The sequence below is a fragment of the Aythya ferina genome (assembly GCF_964211825.1).
Source record: "Aythya ferina genome assembly, contig: HAP1_SCAFFOLD_29, whole genome shotgun sequence".
Classification (NCBI taxonomy): domain Eukaryota; kingdom Metazoa; phylum Chordata; class Aves; order Anseriformes; family Anatidae; genus Aythya; species Aythya ferina.
In genome coordinates this window covers 1,166,679-1,186,296 of record NW_028181463.1, presented here as the reverse complement: position 1 = coordinate 1,186,296, position 19,618 = coordinate 1,166,679, and the positions used below count along the sequence as shown (strand labels likewise).

General features: G+C 50.7%; 1 protein-coding gene and 1 long non-coding RNA gene across 2 annotated transcripts in view; both read left to right on the top strand.

Annotated features, from left to right (window-relative positions):
* Positions 1 to 19,618, top strand: part of LOC311427923 — a 235,641-nt gene that overhangs the window by 116,320 nt on the left and 99,703 nt on the right. The window lies entirely within an intron of this gene.
* On the top strand, positions 2,592 to 3,512 carry LOC311427961 (olfactory receptor 14C36-like; the record flags this gene model as incomplete). Its single annotated transcript, XM_084539537.1, has 1 exon — positions 2,592 to 3,512. One exon carries the CDS (start codon positions 2,592 to 2,594, stop codon positions 3,510 to 3,512), a length of 921 nt encoding a protein of 306 aa, XP_084395663.1.

Sequence of the window (19,618 nt, the reverse complement as noted above, 5' to 3'; positions counted from 1 at the left end):
TTCCTCATGTTTTGTCTTCAGGTTTTCCCACACACCCATTAAAGATGATCATTCTTCTAAATCCTCTTTTATAAAAGTATTTATATACACTTTTTTTTTTGTTGTTTTTGTTTTTTTTTGTTTTTTTTTTTTGTTTTTTTGTCTTTGACGGTAGTAGATGGATTGAGCTCCAGCTGGGCTTTGGACCTTCTAATTTTCACCTGCACAGCCCCATAATATTCAGGACGCAGCTCCAGACAAACTGACAGCATGCATGAGAAGGAAGCACAGAAGAGGTGGAACCTGGCAGCCTTCCATCCCCTACTCTCCTGTGATTCTATGCTGCACTTTTATTCAGCTTCTTACTCCTGTATTATCCAAACGTTCCATGCAGCTCCTGATGCTGCTATCTTGTCAGAGACAGCACAGACACAGGAAGGTTGAACTATCTGCCTGCAGACATGAACACCTGACAGAATGGAGCATCTGTCCAGTGCAATCTTGAGAAACTGCAGTAGTTTGCCTAAAGGAACAACTTGAACAATAAGTGCCTAGTCCTGTGCCAGAGGAAGAGGAACTACACATCAGGGCAGACTCTACTGAGGGAGCAGTGACCAGGAGGAGGAGGGCCTGGGCACCACAAGGGATGCCTTATGAGCTGTGGTGCCTGCTCACCAGGAAACAAGCCAGTTTCCTACAGAGCTGCCTTAGGAGGAGCAGGACCTCCAAGAAAATCTGAGTTGTCATACTCAAGCTCAGATCCAGTGTGGCACCACACAGAAGAGGGTCTGCAGCCCTCAGAAGGTACAGGTCTGGGAGTCCCTAGGACAGCTTGGCGTGGAAAGGATCAAGGGCTCTATGAGGGCTCAAAGTCACAACCCAGGTCTTTGTGTCCATGGCTATGCCTGTTGTCTTTGCCACTGAGGCCTATGAGGAGACAGCTTATTTCTAAAGCACCTGGGCCTCATTGCCTCCTCGCCCCCACCCATGAAGCAGGCAGGGGTCGTACCATTCTCCTGCACTTGGCCATGCACATCCCCATTTCCTACTGCCCCACAAAGAGCCCTGAGAAAACTGTCAAGGGGAAGGATCTCTCCTGGTGCTTGGGGTCCCTTCCCTGGCCCTTGTGCTTCGTGACACACATCCAGTTTTCCTACACATCAGTGTCACCTTCACATTGCCTTTGTCTCCTTGTCCTCACTGCCTCCAGGGTTCTGCTCTAACGAGCTCCAAGGGAGGCTGTGTCAGTGCTGACCCTCAGGAGAACACTGCAGGAAACTTGCCTCTGACTTGGACTTCTGGAGAGATGTCTTCAATTGTCTCTGAGGGCCTGAGGTTTGTGGGCTCATCAGCAAAGCCCCCAGAGGGGTGATTGCAGTGCCTTGGGCTGGTGCTGCGCTGCTGAGCTGGGCCGGGCTCGTGGGACAGAGAGAGGTCGTGGCAAGAGGGCCATGGTGCAGAGAGACAGCTGTGCCCAGGAGCAGCTCCTCTGCACAGCACAGCAGGAAAGAGACACAGAGGCACAGACAGAGAGAAGAAAAGGAGAGAGGGGCTGAAGGCAGTTGGCAGTGGAAGGATACTGAGAGCTGCCTGCAGGAGAAACCTGCACAGCCCTTGACAATGTAAGGGTCTGGCTGCAGGGCCATGCAGCTGCAGGTCCTGGAAGGGTTTCCTCCTGCTAGGTCTTGTTTCTGGGAGGGCAGTGGGCAATGCAGTAGGCTTTGAGAGTCCTGCTGGGTTGCCCTGCGAGGTGTGGAAGTCTGGCAGAAGCCTCTTGGAATGTCATAACCTAGCTACCCCTGGTCAGCCAGGAGTGTGGTGGCCAAGCCTCCTCCAGACACTGCAGGGGATGCAGTTTGAATATTGGGTTACCCCAGCTTTTGAATATCCAGAGCAGTCTGAGGGGTGTCCTCCTGGTCTGCATGATGCTCTCCAGCAGGATGCAGCTCTCTCGTGGCATCCTTGTGCCCTTGCAGCATCCAGGTACACGAAGGAGGAGACACCTCCGTGTTAAGGCCATGCCTGGATGTGCTGCTGGATGGCTGTCTCTGGGAAGCTGGAGTGAGGCTTCTGCAGCCCTGGTTAGGAGGGAAGAGCTGAGATCCTGCTAAGACCCCATGAGACAAGGTGAGAATTCTGTCCAGATGCACTTGGACTCAGGCTTTTCTGCTCTCAGTTTTCTTTTGTTTCTTCTCAGGGAAACATCTGAGTGGGATGGTCCTGCAGCTCAGAGAGGTGACACAGAGCAACTGAGAACAGGACCACTGGGCAGAGCTGCTCTGCTCAGTCTTCACCTAGGCACAGCCCTTTTGCCTCCTGGCAAACACAGGATTTCACCGTGAGTGTACAAGTAATGTCAGGGAGTGTCAAAATCCAATACCTCAACTAGGATAGGGCAACTAGAATAAAATAAAGTGAGGGAAATAGTTGCAGCTCTGCTTTGCATTCAGCTCAGTTTTTTGCAGCAATACTTCAAAGCTCATTGATCTGACACTTGTCTGAATATGAGTTAGCCAGCCTTTTGTTTTATTTCCAGTTTTCTTCATAGAAGTCTGTTCTAACTTTTTTCTGCCTTCTCCCCTTCAACAGACAAGCAAGTACAAAGTCAGAGAATGCCCAACAGCAGCTCTGTGAACGAGTTCCTCCTGCTGGCATTCGCAGACACGCGCGAGCTGCAGCTCCTGTACTTCGCGCTCTTCCTGGGCATCTACCTGGCTGCCCTCCTGGGCAACGGCCTCATCCTCACAGCCATAGCCTGCGACCACCGCCTCCACACCCCCATGTACTTCTTCCTCCTCAACCTCGCCCTCCTCGACGTGGGCTGCATCTCCACCACTCTGCCCAAAGCCATGGCCAATGCCCTCTGGGACACCAGGGCCATCTCCTATCAAGGATGTGCTGCTCAAGTTCTCTTTTTTGTCTTCTTCTTTGCTTCAGAGTATTCAATTCTAACTGTCATGGCCTACGACCGCTACGTTGCCATCTGCAAGCCCCTGCACTACGGGAGCCTCCTGGGCAGCAGAGCTTGTGCCCAGATGGCAGCAGCTGCCTGGGGCAGTGGCTTTCTCAATGCTGTCCTGCACACGGCCACTACATTTTCCCTGCCCCTCTGCCACGGCAATGCTGTGGACCAGTTCTTCTGTGAAATCCCCCACATCCTCAAGCTCTCCTGCTCAGATTCCTATCTCAGAGAGGTCTGGGCAATTCTGTTTAGCATTTTGTTAGCATTTGGTTGTTTTGTTTTCATTGCGGTTTCCTATGTTCAGATCTTCAGGGCAGTGCTGAGGATTCCCTCTGAACAGGGCCGGCACAAAGCCTTTTCCCCGTGCCTCCCTCACCTGGCTGTCACCTCCCTGATGATCAGCACTGCCATATTTGCCTACTTGAAGCCCTCTTCCATCTCCTCCCCATCCCTGGACCTGGTGGTCACAGTTCTGTACTCAGTGGTTCCTCCAGTAGCGAACCCCCTTATCTATAGCTTGAGGAACCGGGAACTAAGGGATTCCATCAGGACTCACCAAATGCACCTATAATACTATGCCTAATATTAGAAATCCCAGCCTTTCTGAGAAAGAAAATAATATGATGTCTTCTATTATTAAATGTCAGTTTTATTATTTTCTCTCAATACTTCACATTTGATTAAATATTATTCCTAGCCCCCTACAAGTCAATTGTTTTCCTGTAGAAGATGGCTTCCTGTGTAGATAAACCTAATAAGAAAGCCATCAGAAATTCATTGGTCTGAGCTGCCATCTCTTCCCATCTCCTCTGGAGCTGGGGGAGCAGCCCCAGAACACAGGAGGGGCTCAGGACCAAGAGCCCAGCTGCCACATTCAGGAGCAGCCCCGAAGGCCACTGGGGCTGCCCCTCACTGCCCGCTGGGCTCTGCCTCTCTGCTGCCTTTGGTTCGGGGCTGCTGCTTTCCTGGAGCCACGACCATGGCCAGCAGCAGGACGTGGCCTTGTCACTGCTGCTCTCTTTTGGCTTCCACATTGTTCTCTTGTGCTCTTATTTTTGGATAAGCCCTTAGATCTCATGCACCATGGTGACAGTCCTGTTGTCTCTGCAGTGGCATCCCTGTGGTAGCAAGCAGCAGCAGGCACTGTGCAGGCCTGGGTCACAGCTGGCCTCCCTACTAGCACCACAGTAACAAATGGGGCTGCTCACGGCAAACCCAGAAGCCTGGACACCTCTTCCAAATGTGCTATCAGGAATGGAGCCAAGGGGTTGCTCCCTGCTCTTCTCTATTCTGGGGGTTTGTCATGGAGTGAAGGACAGAGGCTGAAAGTCCCAGGGTGGTCCCTGAGGAACCAAGGGCAGCACTAAGAGCTTCCATTATGACAGAACTTGCCTAAGGAGATGACAACTGATCTTAAATTTATCTGCATGGGACTGCACCCCCTGCAGTGGGGCAGATGGCAGATTGCAGCCTGTAGAGGAATCTGGAGCTTCCAGGAGATGTCAGGGGATCTGCAGGGACAGGGTGCTCAGTGGGTAATGATTAGAACCTCATAAAATGTGACCATGCAAAGAAGGGTCTGGTAAAGGAAAAGGCGAATCTGAGGATTCGATGGGCTAAAGGAGGGCTGTGCAATGCCAGCAGAGGTGGTGAAGAGCCAGCAGGCAAAGGCCCATAAGACTGCAGAGTAATTGAGGATATGCATTTTGAAGTGCTCTGGGTGAGGTCTGGTGCAGCACTCGCCTGTCCTTTGTGCCCTTAGAGACACCCCATGGCCCTGCGCAGCACTGCCCTGTGCTGCTGAGCCATCAGGGCAGATGGAAAGGGGCTCAGCAGCAGAGATCCCCATGGACATAGGTGTGCTGCCCACCCTGAGCAGCACAGGCAAAGGGGAGACCCGCGGGGGTCCCAGGGCACCACAGCCCCTGGCTCTCACAGCAGCACCGACAGCTTGGGGCCCTGTGGGGAGCACAGGGCAGGAAGCAGCAATGGCCAGCCAGGCTAGCACAGACACACTGCCCTGGGCAAGGCTCTCTGGGAGCAGGGATGGCCCTGGGGAAGAGCAGGGCAGCATTGCTGGGCCTGAACTGATGGGGAAAGGGCAAAGGGAAAGCTCTTTGTGCAGGCCCCTGCTCGGGGCAGGCTGCTCTGTGGCTGGGCCAGGCCTCTTGTGCTGGCCTGGGGAGCGGGGCTGGCCCTGCGGGGCACAGGCACTGTGTGCTGGGGATCTGCCAGGCAAGACACCAGGGCTCCTGCAGCTTCACGGACCTCCATTTCCTGGCACCACGGACACCTTCATGCTTCATGCATGCAGCAGATAAACACCTCTCAACCACCTGTTTTCTCTTCTTCTAGAGGAACTGGGGACAGAATAGCAAAACCAAATAAAACTCGGAAATTGTGAGCCACAGAAGGCCCTGATGCTGTGCAAGAACTGCTCAAAAACAGCAACCACAACTGTGGGTGACCATCACTGGTCACACAACCAAAACACTGTACCACAAGGGGCTGCTTTGCAGAGAGTAACTCCATCCCAGCCAGAGCCAGTACTGGGCCACTGATGGACAAGAAGACTCCCTCTGCAATCTGGAAGGAGCCAGGAAGGTGCTAATAAGCACCAGGACAATTGAGGAAGCCCAAAGGCCCTTCTGAAGGGTCACTGAGTGCCACCAGAGAGGCAGTGCTGGGCAGTGAGGAGGGCCAGGAGAAAGACTTGTGAGAAGGCTGTGAGAAACAAGGAAATCCATGGCTTTAGCAGATCCTTAAAGTCCTGCCTGAGTCCCCAAATGGAAAGCAGGGTATGTCTGTGGGTGGAGAAGTAGCCAAATCTTGGGACTGGGACAGGGTTGAAGGGTCCTGCGTGAATCTGGTCTGATGGAGAAGTGTCCACCTTGCATGTGTGCCTCAGCCTGGGAGCAGGGGATTGCCTGCGGTGCGGGATGTCTGGGCTGTGCTCAGCCATGCCCCAGGAGATGACCTTGCTCTCTTCCTCCCCACCACTCCCCACACGGGGCAGGCCCTCAGGAAACACCCCTGAGCCTGGATATGCACCAACCTGCTGCAGTGAGGTGCCACTACTGCAGGGGAAGAGGGGAGGCTTGGAGAGGCACATTGGGCCTGCGGGCAAGAGTGGTGTGGCCTGGGGAAGTGAGTGCCTGGAAAAAGTTACCCTGGAGCCATAGGAGCCATTCTGGAAAGGAAACTTGTAGGCAGGAACCGCACTTTTGTGGCACTGCAGAGTTGCTGGGCACATTGTGCAGGGTGCTCTGATGGACTTTTATGTCCTTTTCCATCATGAATCAAGTGCCACTTTTCTCAGGAATAGAGTAGCCAACAGAGGTGTGATGGATACTCTGAGAGCATGAAAGCCACTAGAAAGATGCCCCTAAGAATACGACTGATATAGGGAGGTCAGGAGAAGCCCTGGTCAGGAGAAATGTGAGATTTGGAAAAGGAAATAGGGATTATCCAGCAGAAACTAAAGATTTTGTAAAAGGTAAGAGGGTTCAGGCTATGTGGAAGCTGCTGTAACCGTGACTTAAAACACTTATATGAGGCTATTCCCCAGCTTCAAAGAGCAAACTTAATTCCTACATTTAAATGTTACTCCACACCCAAACAGGAATCAACTACTCCTATGCCTGACATCTAAGTGTGCACTGAAGCCAAAACTCAGTCCATCGCCTCTTTCCCTTACCCTTACTCTCTTGCTTACCTTGATCCCTACCCTTAATGCTAGATTTAAATGCTCTATTTAGGCCTAGAATTATTGGAAAAAATAAACAAACCCTAAATCACTAAGCTTGTCCACACTTTAACCACAGACCTGATACGCAAAGCAGAACACCAGTCCCTCCCAAAAAATCTTTCTTTAAATTCAAACCCAGAAAGGTGAGCCCTAGTCCCCTGATGCATGAGCACCTAACAGCTGATTCCCCTGTTCCTGTGCATTGACTTCCTCACCTTCAGCCCCTCTCCTAACCCTTACCTTTAGGTACCATACTGGGTCTGGCCCTTAGTGCAGGCCAAGAACTGTGAGGGTGCAATGCAGTCACATGGCATGCAAAGATGGATGTGAGGGGTCATGGGTCTGATCAGCTTGTGGGCCACAAAGAGGAGATTGATGGGAGTGCTCTGAAGGGCTCAGCTCTGCCTCAGCATTTCCTGCCCCAGCACGAGGAAAGTGACTGTGGCAGGGACTGTGAGGTCACTTCTGTCTCTGCACTTGATAGGGCAGCAGCAGGAACGTGTCCCAGAAAGGGACTGGGAGGTCACTTGTGTCTGGAGGTGGCAGGTCACCCTTAACTTCTCCCTGGGAGCTGCACTTTTGGGCTGACATCTGGCAGTGGCCCTGCTAGGCCAGCACAAGGCACCTGCTTGGCATGCTGACTGGGGGATCCCCTCTGCCTCCAGAGCCAGGAGGATCCAGGCAGAAAGAAGGCCCCATATGGGTTGTCCTGTCCCTTCTGCTTGAGTCCATGAGTGGGCAGCAGGAGGCACAAGGCTTGACTATGTGTAGCCAAGAAGCTGCAAGGCCAGCAGCAGGCCCCTGGCTTGGAAGCTGCTGCTGAGGTGGCTTGTGTCTGATCAGACCTGGGCTTTGTCTTTCAAGGAGTACCTGGTGAGAGTTGGCGAGACGTGGGTGAAACAAAGGATGAGAGCAAGGTTGTGGACAGAGATGGGTGTCTGTAGACTTGAAGGAAATAGGGCAAAGTGTGGGACAGCGTAGGAAAGCCTGCAGAGGAGAAGGCAGAGGGTGCTGGTAAAAAGGGAAGGCCCCAACAGCCCTGAGGTTTTTGTCCCCTTGGCTAGAGCTTGTTGGGAGATATGTTATATTAATTCTGATGAGGCTTCATTGATTTCTTTCAACTCTGAGCAGCAGCTCAGATGTGTCATACCACTGTTCTTCTCATGGCATCCCACTGCCCACCACATCCCACAGATCCCAGGAACAGCCTTGAGCCAGACATGGGGATGCAGGATCTCCTCTCCCAGTGGCTGGGGTCAGGCCTTGGCTCTTCTGCTTCACTAAAATCAACCAAGAGTTTTCTCAGCACAGGACTTTGCCAGTCTGCAATCATGGCCTCTAATTATCTACCCTAACATATCCCTGAGGAGGCTTTCTTAGTAACAGCCCTCAGTCGGGCCCATTCATACTCCAAGTCGCTTCAACTTTTCCTCCTGACTTTACTTGCTCAAGCGGTTACATCACTCTCTTCTATAGTACCTGAGCTCCATAGCATCAGTGCCAAAATACACTATGGACCTCATTAAAATGCAGAAACTCCTGACTTCTCTTCCATAGTTTTATTAAGTTTTCACGGCTTGTGCAGCTAATTGCAGAGCTTGCATGATGTAGTTAAGGAAGGAGATTTCAAAAAGCAACTAATGAAAATATTTTCTGTTTATAAATCCTGAATTTTGCTACATTTCAGTTTTGAACATCTTTCTTCTTCTGCTATTTTTCTATGGTGTCTTCTTTGGAAACCTTCATTGGGAGGAAAATTAGAGTCTAGAGGTCTGATACATCTGCTGCCAGCAGTAGTCTTTGTCCCTGTAACTGCAGCCCAGCCCAGTACATGAAACCCTTTCTAAGAGAAGTCAGGAGTTCCTACGGAAAAAAATGAAATAAAATAAAATAAAATAAAATAAAATAAAATAAAATAAAATAAAATAAAATAAAATAAAATAACAAAAAATTGAAATGACCATTGGAACCTGAGAAATTCTGCTAGATTCTTTGCAGACAACTGGACATCTATGCTCTCTCTTGGGTCTTCTGTCGAAAACTCAAGACGAAAACTAAAGAAAATATATCTTCGTTGGCTGTAGCTGTACCCATGAGATTGGCCTCTTTGGGGAAATTGTCCCCTTCCAGACACAGAATCCTAAATTGAGTAATGTGAAAATACCTGCCAGTCAATAGAGTAGGGCAAAGTCATACTTTCTGTGCTGTAGATGCAGAAGGCGAAAAGAATTCTGTTATGCCTGACACTACTCTGGGACGTGTCACCCAGATCAGGCAACTTTACCTTAGTGCTGACAAGTCCACCACTACGCCACACTCCCAAGCTCTGCATCTACACCTTGGCTCTCCAGTCAATGAACGAAGCTCATGGATGGCAATCAGGGAGTCTCGGTTAGCACAATGCTGTCTCAGGTGCGCCACCATGGTAGCCATTGGCACCTGCTGTTCTTCACCCCTCAGCAAACCCACAACAGAAGGGTTCTGTGGAAGGCCAAGCAAGGTAGACAACTGTTTCATGTCCTTTGTTTCCAAGGCAGCTCTGCCAAAGCCCCACCAGTGGTGCCCTCTTGGAACTCTGAATTCCCTCTCCTGAAGCAGTTTATGCCGAGGATGCACATAGCCTCTGGGCCAGTCCCAGTGGGGTGCTTGTGCCATTCCTTCCCAGTTAGACTCACTTCAGCCTCCAGTACAGTTATGTATTGGGTTCCCCCTGTCACTCCAGAAATACAGGTGGGTTCTACCTCTTTCTAGCTTGATGGCATTAGGGCACCCAGTGTACCGGTGAGTACTGATGTGTCAGTAGAGCCTGATACATTTGTGGGTGTGATGTACCAGGCCATTAACTATACCCAGTCCAGTAAACCCGATTGTTCCTTTCTTTCCCGCCTCCCCATGGCTGGAAGCAGAACCCCTCTAGTCCTGCTCATAGTATTCTTGACGGTGTCTGGTAGACGAACCACTGGAAACACGTCCCACCACAGCACAGTCATCCCACAGTACAGGGGACAGGGCGATGCCAGACAAGGGATGCATTACAGAGCAGGAGTTGTGGCAAAACTCAGGCTGAAATACTCAAGAACAGGACACCTCAAATGGCTGAAGCAGAACCCATCTGCGTATCCTAGTTTGGGAATCATCCCCTTCCATCAGGGATATGAAAGTAAAAAATGTGAAATGCCCCATCAGGTCAATGTGGAAAAAATATTCAGAGGTTTTGTGCTGGAGTGGCAGAAGGGAAAAAGTATTGCATTGTGCCTCAGACTAATCAAGGAGACCTAATGCAGTTCATCACTGAGATAAAGCAAACACTCTAAGAATTGTGAGGGATGTTCAGTTGTGGCCTAACATGAAGAAGAAAGTTGATCACTGGTGAAGGAACAGTCTTTTCCTGCCATCACCAATCTGGTTACACAAGCATCAGAAGAACGTCTCTGCAGTATTTCCAAACCAGCTGGACACCGGGTGCTCATGGTGCAGAGGATCTTTTGGGGATGAACTCATTCATGATGTAACCCTGAGGACAATGTGGAGCAAGGACTACATATGTCAGCAATACCTCAACCCACCACAGTATTTCCTCCCCCTATCTCCCTGTCCTGCCCTTCTTTCCTTCAGGATTAGAGCCAGAAGGGAGCTCTGGAGGTTTCCAGTGCTAAGATCTGCTCTGAGCAGGGAGAACTTTCACATCAGATCAGGCTGCTTCCTCAGTGCTTCTTCCACCTCACTTTTGAAAGCCGTACTTCTAGGGGTGTTAGCTGGAAGGCCAGTTCTCATTCAGTGGTGCTACAAAACAGCAGTGTGGAAGAGAAGTGAGACCAGCACCAAAACGCCCATGTCCTGCTGCTGTCAGTGTTTGTGGGTCCAAGAAAGTGGCAACCCTGACTCAAAGGCTGCAGGCAAGGAGTGCCTGCCAGGGCAGAAAAGGGCAGCCCCAAACAACACCAGGGTTTTCCAACATGTTGCATCAGGGATCTTCATCCCACAACCACTGCTGTGCCTGAGAAGAGTGTATGAGAAATGAGATACACAGAAACTGATTACCTGCTGGTTCCTTTATTTAGTTTGTTACAAAGAGCTTAGCAGCACCTCTACATGAAGTCTTTGGCTTAGAAGAAAAGGTAGAAGGACACAGAAGAAGAAAAATCTATTAAATTTATAAAATAAAAGTATAAAGACATATTTAGCATATGGGAATAATATTGAAAAGAATGAACAGTTTTTGAAATATGTGAACAAAGGTGTTTCTGCCTTGTATAGGTATACTTCAGGGAGTCACATGCAGAAGATTGGTTCCTCATTGAAATACTGAATATTGCAATAACATCCTCAGTGCCTCCTTGAGCTCCTTATTCCTCATGCTGTAGATGAGGGGGTTCAGTGCTGGAGGTACCATGGAGTACAGAACAGCCACCACCAGATTTAGATGTGGGGAGGAGATGTAAGGGGGCTTCAGGTAGGCAAACATGCCAGTGCTGACCATCAGGGAGACAACAGCCAGGTGAGGGAGGCACGTGGAAAAGGCTTTGTGCCGGCCCTGAGAAGAGGGCATCCTCAGCACAGCCCTGAAGATCTGCACATAGGACAGCACAATGAAAGCAAAACAACCAAATGCTAAAGAAAAACTAAACACAAGTGGCCCAGCTTCCCTGAAGTAGGCATCTGAGCAGGAGAGCTTGAGGATCTGTGAGATTTCACAGAAGAACTGGTCCAAAACATTGCCGTGGCAGAGGGGCAGCGAAAATGTGTTGGCCGTGTGCAGGACAGCATTGAGAAAGCCACTGCCCCAGGCAGCTGCTGCCATCTGGGCACAAGCTCTGCTGCCCACGAGGCCCCCGTAGTGCAGGGGCTTGCAGATGGCAACATAGCGGTCGTAGGCCATGACAGTGAGAAGATAAAATTCTGATACAATCAAGAAGACAAAGAGAAAGACCTGAGCAGCACATCCTTGATAGGAGATGGCCCTGGTGTCCCAGAGGGCATTGGCCATGGCTTTGGGCAGAGTGGTGGAGATGCAGCCCAGGTCGAGGAGGGCGAGGTTGAGGAGGAAGAAGTACATGGGGGTGTGGAGGCGGTGGTGGCAGGCTACGGCGCTGAGGATGAGGCCGTTGCCCAGGAGGGCAGCCAGGTAGATGCCCAGGAAGAGCGCGAAGTGCAGGAGCTGCAGCTCGCGCGTGTCTGCGAATGCCAGCAGGAGGAACTCGCTCACAGAGCTGATGTTGGGCATTTCCTGGTTCTGGCCATGGGATTCTCCCAAGGAGGTAAAAGGCAGTAAGAAAATACAACACAACTATCTGTTGATATCTGATTCAATATTGGCCTTTTAAGCAGACATTCGGCATGTCCATTTCATGAGCCCTGACGGATGCTGCCTAAAGTAGTCCGTGGGAACAGGGGACTCTTCTGTAGGCAGTGTAGTTAACAGTCCCTACCTATAAAAAAAAAAAAAAAAAAAGTAAAGAGGAGCATGGGGTATTGTCAGATCAGTTTAACTCTTCATATGAAGAAATTTTTACTCCCAAATCACCTAATGGCAGAGAAGGGCTGTGGCAATTTCTTTTTTCTATGCTGTCGTTCCTGCTGCACTACAAAAAAAGCCTTGTGGATCCTCAGAGTCATAGATACTATTCCTCTAGTGCAGTGTGTACTTCAGAGAGCACAGCCAGTCTGTCCATCCGTTCTGGTCTCAGCTGCCCTGTGCTGGTGGGAGAGAAGAGCAGCGATTGTCCCAGGGAGGTGCCTGAGCCCTCTCCCAAACAGCATTTCTGTCAGCAGCTCCCTCTCACTGCCTGCCTATAGCCCTGCTGGGAACTGGTTCTCTGTCCCCACATCTCTTCCCTGTCCATGCTAAGAGACCCCAGACCACAAGCTGCAGCCATGGAGGTGCCCCTTGGCAGGGCCCTGTTGGTGGCAGGGTGCTGCAGGGCAGCGCTGAGCACAGCCGCGTGGGATGGGGTCTGTGAGCACGGGCAGGGGGAAAGAAGAGGAGGGCGCAGAGCAGCAGCTCCCAGCAGGGACAGCTGCAGGCAGCAGAGAGAGGGGCAGGCGGCCAGAAGGAGTTGTTGCCAGAAACGCCGTGGCAGGGGGGATTCGGGCACCTTGCAGCCATGCCCTGCGGTGCAGACGCCTTCCCCTGGAGCAGCCCCTCCCTGGCCTCCTCTCACACTGCAGCCCATAGGCTGTGGGGCAGGCAGGGGTAGAAGAGAAGGTAGAGCTCAAAGAGATGCTCCCAAGCTCTGTCTGTGTGAGAACTTCACCTCAGGTGAGGTTTCTGTCCATCTGCACTTGGACTGGGCCTTCTCTGCTCTCAGTTCTCTACAGTTTCTTCTCAGGGAAACTCATGAGCTGGATGGTTCTGCGGCTCAGAGACAGGAAACACAGGGTATATTAGAACACGACATGTGGGCAGTGGCCTGCGTGACTCTGCATTCAGATGAGTTGTTTGAAATAACACTGAAAAGATCATTAATCTGACCAGAGAACTGAACTTGAGCTTCCCCCATGTTCCTGATTCCTTCCTGCTGTATAGCAGAGAGGACTCCTCTGCAGCCTACAGCAGCCCCTGCTCCCAGTGCCACTCTCAGCCAGCACCAGCTTTACCTCAAGTAAGAGAGCTGCAGAAAGGTTCTCCTGCAAAGAGAGATGCTCAGGCTGGAGGGCGCTCTAAGACTTGTAATAAGTCTCCCTCAAAGACGTGAACTAACATTGTTCTGTCTTCTCTTCAACAGACAACTGTGTTCAATGTCAGCAAATGCCCAACATCAGCTCTGTGAGCGAGTTCCTCCTGCTGGCATTCGCAGACACGCGCGAGCTGCAGCTCCTGCACTTCGCGCTCTTCCTGGGCATCTACCTGGCTGCCCTCCTGGGCAACGGCCTCATCCTCAGCGCCATAGCCTGCCACCACTGCCTCCACACCCCCATGTACTTCTTCCTCCTCAACCTCGCCCTCCTGGACCTGGGCTGCATCTCCACCACTCTGCCCAAAGCAATGGCCAATGCCCTCTGGGACACCAGGACCATTTCCTATCAAGGATGTGCTGCTCAGGTCTTATTTTTATTCTTCTTGTTTGGTTCAGAGTACTATCTCCTCACTGTCATGGCCTATGATCGCTATGTTGCCATCTGCAAGCCCCTGCACTACGAGAGCCTCCTGGACAGCAGAGCTTGTGCCCAGATGGCAGCAGCTGCCTGGGGCAGTGGCTTTCTTATTGCTGTCCTGCACACGGCCAACACATTTTCCCTGCTCTTCTGCCAAGGCTTTGTTGTGGACCAGTTCTTCTGTGAAATCCCCCACATCCTCAAGCTCTCCTGCTCAGATGCCTACCTCAGGGAAGTTTGGGCACTTGTGTTTAGTTTTTCTTTAGCATTTGGTTGTTTTGTTTTCATTGTTTTCTCCTACATGCAGATCTTCAGGGCTGTGCTGAGGATGCCCTCTGAGCAGGCCCGGCACAAAGCCTTTTCCACGTGCCTCCCTCACCTGGTCGTGGTCTCCCTGTTTCTTAGCACTGCCATGTTTGCCTACCTGAGGCCCCCCTCCATCTCTTCCCCATCCCTGGACCTGGTGGTGGCTGTTTTGTACTCAGTGTTTTCTCCAGCAGTTAATCCCCTCATTTACAGCATGAGGAACCAGGAGCTCAAACATGCAGTGAGGAAACTATTTTATACCTCTTTCTTCAGCATTAATAATGTGCATAAAATACTAATAGGATTTCTGCAAACAAACACTCTTAGTGCAAATTCTTGAAAGTAATTTTCTTTATTATTATTTCCTTTAACTTGTGGCATTGATTTAATGTTATTCTAAGCCTCCTAATTATTATTTTATTATTATTATTATGACGTTGATAATTTCAAATACCTTTACAATCAATATTCTTGTTTAAATAAAGAAACTGGGACAATTTCATTAGTCTCTACTGCAATCTCTTCCCATCACCAGTGCCTCCAGCAGTGAACACACATGAGGAACTTGGAACTAAGGGATGCAGTGAGGACACTGCTTGAATACATATGCTTCTGGTTCTTTGACTATAACAATAAGCTTATAATCAGAAACACCTATTTTTTCAGAAATCTTTAAGATACTTTTTTTTTCTTTTTATTTGTCTGTGTTGTTATTTTCACTAGCTATTGTTTAAGATATAAATAATATTAATCTTAGCCTCCTACTTGTTAAAGATTTACCTACAGAACCAGGCTTCCTGTGTAGATAAACAATAAAGAATCCAGAAGAAATTCATTGGTCTGAGCTGCCATCTCTTCCGATCCCCTCAGGAGCTGGGGGAGCACTTGTTGGGGCACTTGTGTTTTAGTATTTCTTTAGCCTTTGGTTCTTTTGTTTTCATTGTGCTGTCCTATAGCCTATGTGCAAATCTTCAGGGCAATGCTGAGGATACCCTCTGAACAAGGCCGGCACAAAGCCTTTTCCACGTGCCTCCCTCACCTGGCCATGGTCTTCCTCTTTCTCAGCACTTCCACGTTTGCCTACCTGAAGCCCGCTTCCATCTCTTCCCCATCTCTGGACTTGGTGGTGTCACTTTTGTACTCAGTAGTACCTCCAGCAGTGAACCCCCTCATCTACAGCATGAGGAACCAGGAGCTCAAGGTTCCAGTGAGGAAACTGTTTCTATATGTGCTTCTTAAGCATCAGTGTTGTTAACATTATTGTGATTTGTATCATATCGTTTTTTGTACTTAGTATTATTATCATATTGTACTACTAATAATAATCCTCTAAATGCTACCATTCTATTTGAGAAGCTGACATGAGAGATTTTCATTTCATTTTTCATTTTGATTATTTTCATAACTTTTGATATTGGCTTAATTTTTTAAGTAATTTATTTACTTTAACTACGTCTTCTAATCAACCTATTGAACTAGATTTCCTCTGTAAGTATAGACAATAAAGAAGACAGCATAAATTCATTGGACTCAGTATCCCTCTCTTCCCATCCCCTCTGATTCTGAGGGAGCAGCCCCAGCACGCAGGAGAGGCTCAGGGCCAAGAGGCTCACTGCCCACTGGGCTCTGCCTCTCTGCTGCCTTCGGGTTGGGGCTGCTGCTTCCCTGGAGCCATGGCCATGGCCAGCAGCAGGACATGGTCTTGTCACTGCTGCTCCCTTTGGCTTCCTCATTGTTCTCTTGTGCTTTCACATTCAACTAAGTCTTGAGATCTCATGTATCTTGCTGACAATCTTGTTGTCTGTACAGTGGCATCTCTTTCATTGCACAGCTCTTCCAAAGCTGGTGCTAGGAATATACCCAAGGAACTGCTGCATGAACGGGCTTCTTGCTTTTCGGGGCTTCACTGTGGATCAGAATCTCAGAGTGCTCAGTGTAGTGCTGGACTGGGAGCTCCGTTCTTGGCTGGCCATGGTTCAGCAAACAATAACTGGCCTTGACTGGCCTGGGACTGTCCCCGTGGTGCTTAGTCTGATGGCAAATGGCATCCTGGATCAGTATCTGGAGCTGCTCTGTGGATGGGCCAGGCCTCTTGTGCTGGCCTGGAGAGCGGGGCTGGCCCTGCGGGGCACAGGCACTGTGTGCTGGGGATCTCCCAGGCAAGAGAGCAGGGCTCCTGCAGCTTCACGGACCTCCATCTCCTGAGCCGTGCCTGGCCCCAGTGCGGGGGCTGCTGGGGAGGCCCAGAGCCGCCTTTGTGCCAGCAGCTGCGGTGCCTTTGAGGGGCTGCGGCTGTGGTGGCCATGCCCTGAGCCCTGCAGCAGCCAGTGGTGGGCACTGCCCTGGGGCCAGACCAGCCTGGGCTGCTGGGCTGGGAAGAGGGCAGGGAGGAGGAGAGAGTTGGGCAGGGGCTGGGCTGGGCAGTGCCCGGCAGAGGGCAACAGCAGCGTCAGGGAGCGGTGGCAGCATGCAGGGGAGGGCTCCCAGCAGGGCTTGGTGCTGCAGAGCCAGGGCTGCGCCAAGGGAGCCCAGAGCTGCAGGGGCAGGGGAGAGGAGGCCGCTCTGGGCCCTTGCTGGCCTGGGCAGAGCAGGAAGGGGGCCCAGGGCATTCGTCCCTTCCCCGCAGCCTGCCAGGACCTGCAAGGCGCTCATGGAGTGTCCAGGGCCAGGCTGTACCCCATGGCCACGAGCCCTGCCTGCCCTCCTCCTGTTACACTGTGTGCACTGGCCGCAGCAGAGGGGACCACCAGCCAGCCCCTGCATGGAGCTCTGCCACCCGCCTGGCCCCGGCCCTCTCCAGCGCCCTCCTTACTGCTCTCTGATGCACGCCAGCCCCTCCCCGTGCGTGCCCGCCAGCACATGTGCTGAAGGCCAGGGTGACTGCTGCAGGGGCAGGGAGCTCAGCATGGCCCTTGCAGCCCCCTGCCCTGGGCCTGCCTCTGCCCTTGGCCTCGGCCTCGGCCCCGGCCTTGGCTCTGCTGGCAGGAGCGCTCTTGCCATGCACTTCCTGGCCTCCCCTCGCCTGCGCACAGCTGCTGCCCACTCCGGCTGCTGCCACAAATGTGTCCTCACCAGCAGCACCACCCCTTGGGCTGCTTCTGCTGGCCTCCCCCACCCCACTGCCTTGACTCCTTGTCTCTGCTGGGCCCCAGCTCCTCCACCGAAATGCATCCCTTGGCTGTCAATGCCCTCTCCCCTACCATGGTGGGATGTGTTTCCAGTGGGTCATTTACCATGCACCATAATGAACACTATGAGCAGTACTAGAGGGGTCCTGCTTCCAGCCAGGGGGAGGCAGGGAGGAAAGGGACAATCAGGTTTACTGGACTGGGTATATTTAATGGCCTGACACATCACACCCACAAATGTATCAGGCTCTACTGGACACCGGTGCACAGAGTACCCTAATGCCATCAAGCTAGAAAGAGGTAGAACCCACCTGTATTTCTGGAGTGACAGGGGGATCCCAACAGTTAACTGTACTTGAGGCTGAAGTGAGTCTAACTGGGAAAGAATGGCAAAAGCACCCCATTGGGACTCGCTCGGAGGCTATGTGCATGCTCGGCATAGACTGCTTCAGGAGAGGGAACTTCAAAGTTCCAAGAGGGCATCCCGGTGGGGATTTGGCAGAGCTGCCTTGTGAAAAGACCTGCCCAGTCAATAGCAACTCTATTTGAGTAATGTGACTTTTCACATTACTCAATTTAGTTTTCCGTGGCTGGAAGGGAACAATGTCCCCAAAGAGGCCAAGCTCATGGGTACAGCTACAGCCACTTGAAGAAATATTTTCTTTAGTTTTCATTCTGAGTTTTCCACAGCAGAACCAAGAGAGACTGTGGATGTCCAGTTTTCTAGTAAGATTCAGGCTGTATTTCTCAGGTTCCAATGGTCATTTCAAATTTATTTTATTTCAAATTAATTTTATATTATATTTAATTTTATATTTTATTTTATATTATTTATTTTATTTTATTTTATTTTATTTTATTTTATTTTATTTTATTTTATTTATTTTAATTTTATTTTTTTTCCCAAGGAACCCCTGACTTGTCTTAGAAAGGGTTTCCCGTGCTGAACTGGGCTGCATTTACAGGGACAAAGACCACTGCTGGCAGTGGAGGTGTCAGACCTCCAGTCTCTGCTTTTCCTCCCTATGGAGGTCTCCAAAGAAGTCAACCTGGATCAATAGCAATAGGAGAATGATGCTCAAAATTGAATTGCAGAAAAATCAACCTTTAAAACCAGAAAAGATTTTTATTAGGTGCTTTTTGAAAACTTCTTCCTTAACTACAGCATGCAGGTTCTGCAATTAGGTGCAAAAGCTGTGAAGACTTGAAGAAAACTATGGAGGAGATGTTAGGAGTTTCTTAATTTTAATGAGTTCCATGGTGTATTGTGGTGCTCAGTCTATGAAGCTCAGGTACTGAGAGGAGAATGATGCAACTGCTTTAGCAAGTAAAGTCAGGAGGAAAAGCTGAAGTGACTTGGAGTATTAATGGGCCCCACTGAGGGCTGTTCCTAACAAAGCCTCCCCAGGGCCTTGTTAGGGCAGATAATTGGAGGCCATGGTTACAGACAGGCAAAGCACTGTGTTGAAAAATGTCTTTGTTGGTTTTAGTGAAGCAGAAGAGCCAAGGCCTGACCCCTGGAACTGTGAGGGGAGATCCTGCACCCCTATGTCCATCTCAGGGCTCTTCCTGGGGTCTGTGGGATGTGGTGGGCAGTGTGATGCCATGAGAAGAACAGTGGTACTACACCTCTGAGCTGCTGCACAGGGTTGTAAGGAATCCATGAGACCCCATCACAATGAATATAACATCTCTCCTCCTAAGCTCTAGTCAAGAGGACAAAAACCTCAGGGCTGTTGGGCCCTCCATTCTTGCTAGCACCCTCTGCCTTCTCCTATGTAGCTTTTCCTACGCTGTCCCACAATTCGTCCTATTTCCTTGAAGTCTTCAGACACCCATCTCTGTTCATCATCTTGCTCTCATCCCTTGCTTTCACCGATGTCTCGTCAACCCTCACCAGCTGTTCCTTGAAACATGAAGCCATGGTCTGATAAGAGGGTTTCCTCTGGCACCACAGCATGACCCTTTGAGGGACATTTCTTCCTCCTTGTAGACAGTGCGTAACTTCCATGGTGCACTTTGTTGAGTTTCTTCTCCCCTGCTCTTTCCTACTAGCAAAGGAAAGTTCCATGAGGGTGGAAAGCACTCCTGAAGTAGGCATCCCAACCCAGCAGGCTCCTTGCAGCCTGTCAGCAAACCAGACACAGGTTACCTCAGCAGCAGCTTCCAAGCCAGGGGCCTGCTGCTGGCCTTGCAGCTTCTTGGCTAGACACAGCCAAGCCTTGTGCCTGCTGCTGCCCACTCATGGACTCCAGCAGAAGGGACAGGACAACCCATGTTGGGGCCTTCCTTCTGCCTGGGTCCTTCTGGGTCTGGAGGCAGAGGAGATCCCCCAGTCAGCATGCCAAGCAGGTGCCTTCTGCTGGCCTAGCAGGGCCACTGCCAGATGTCAGCCCAAAA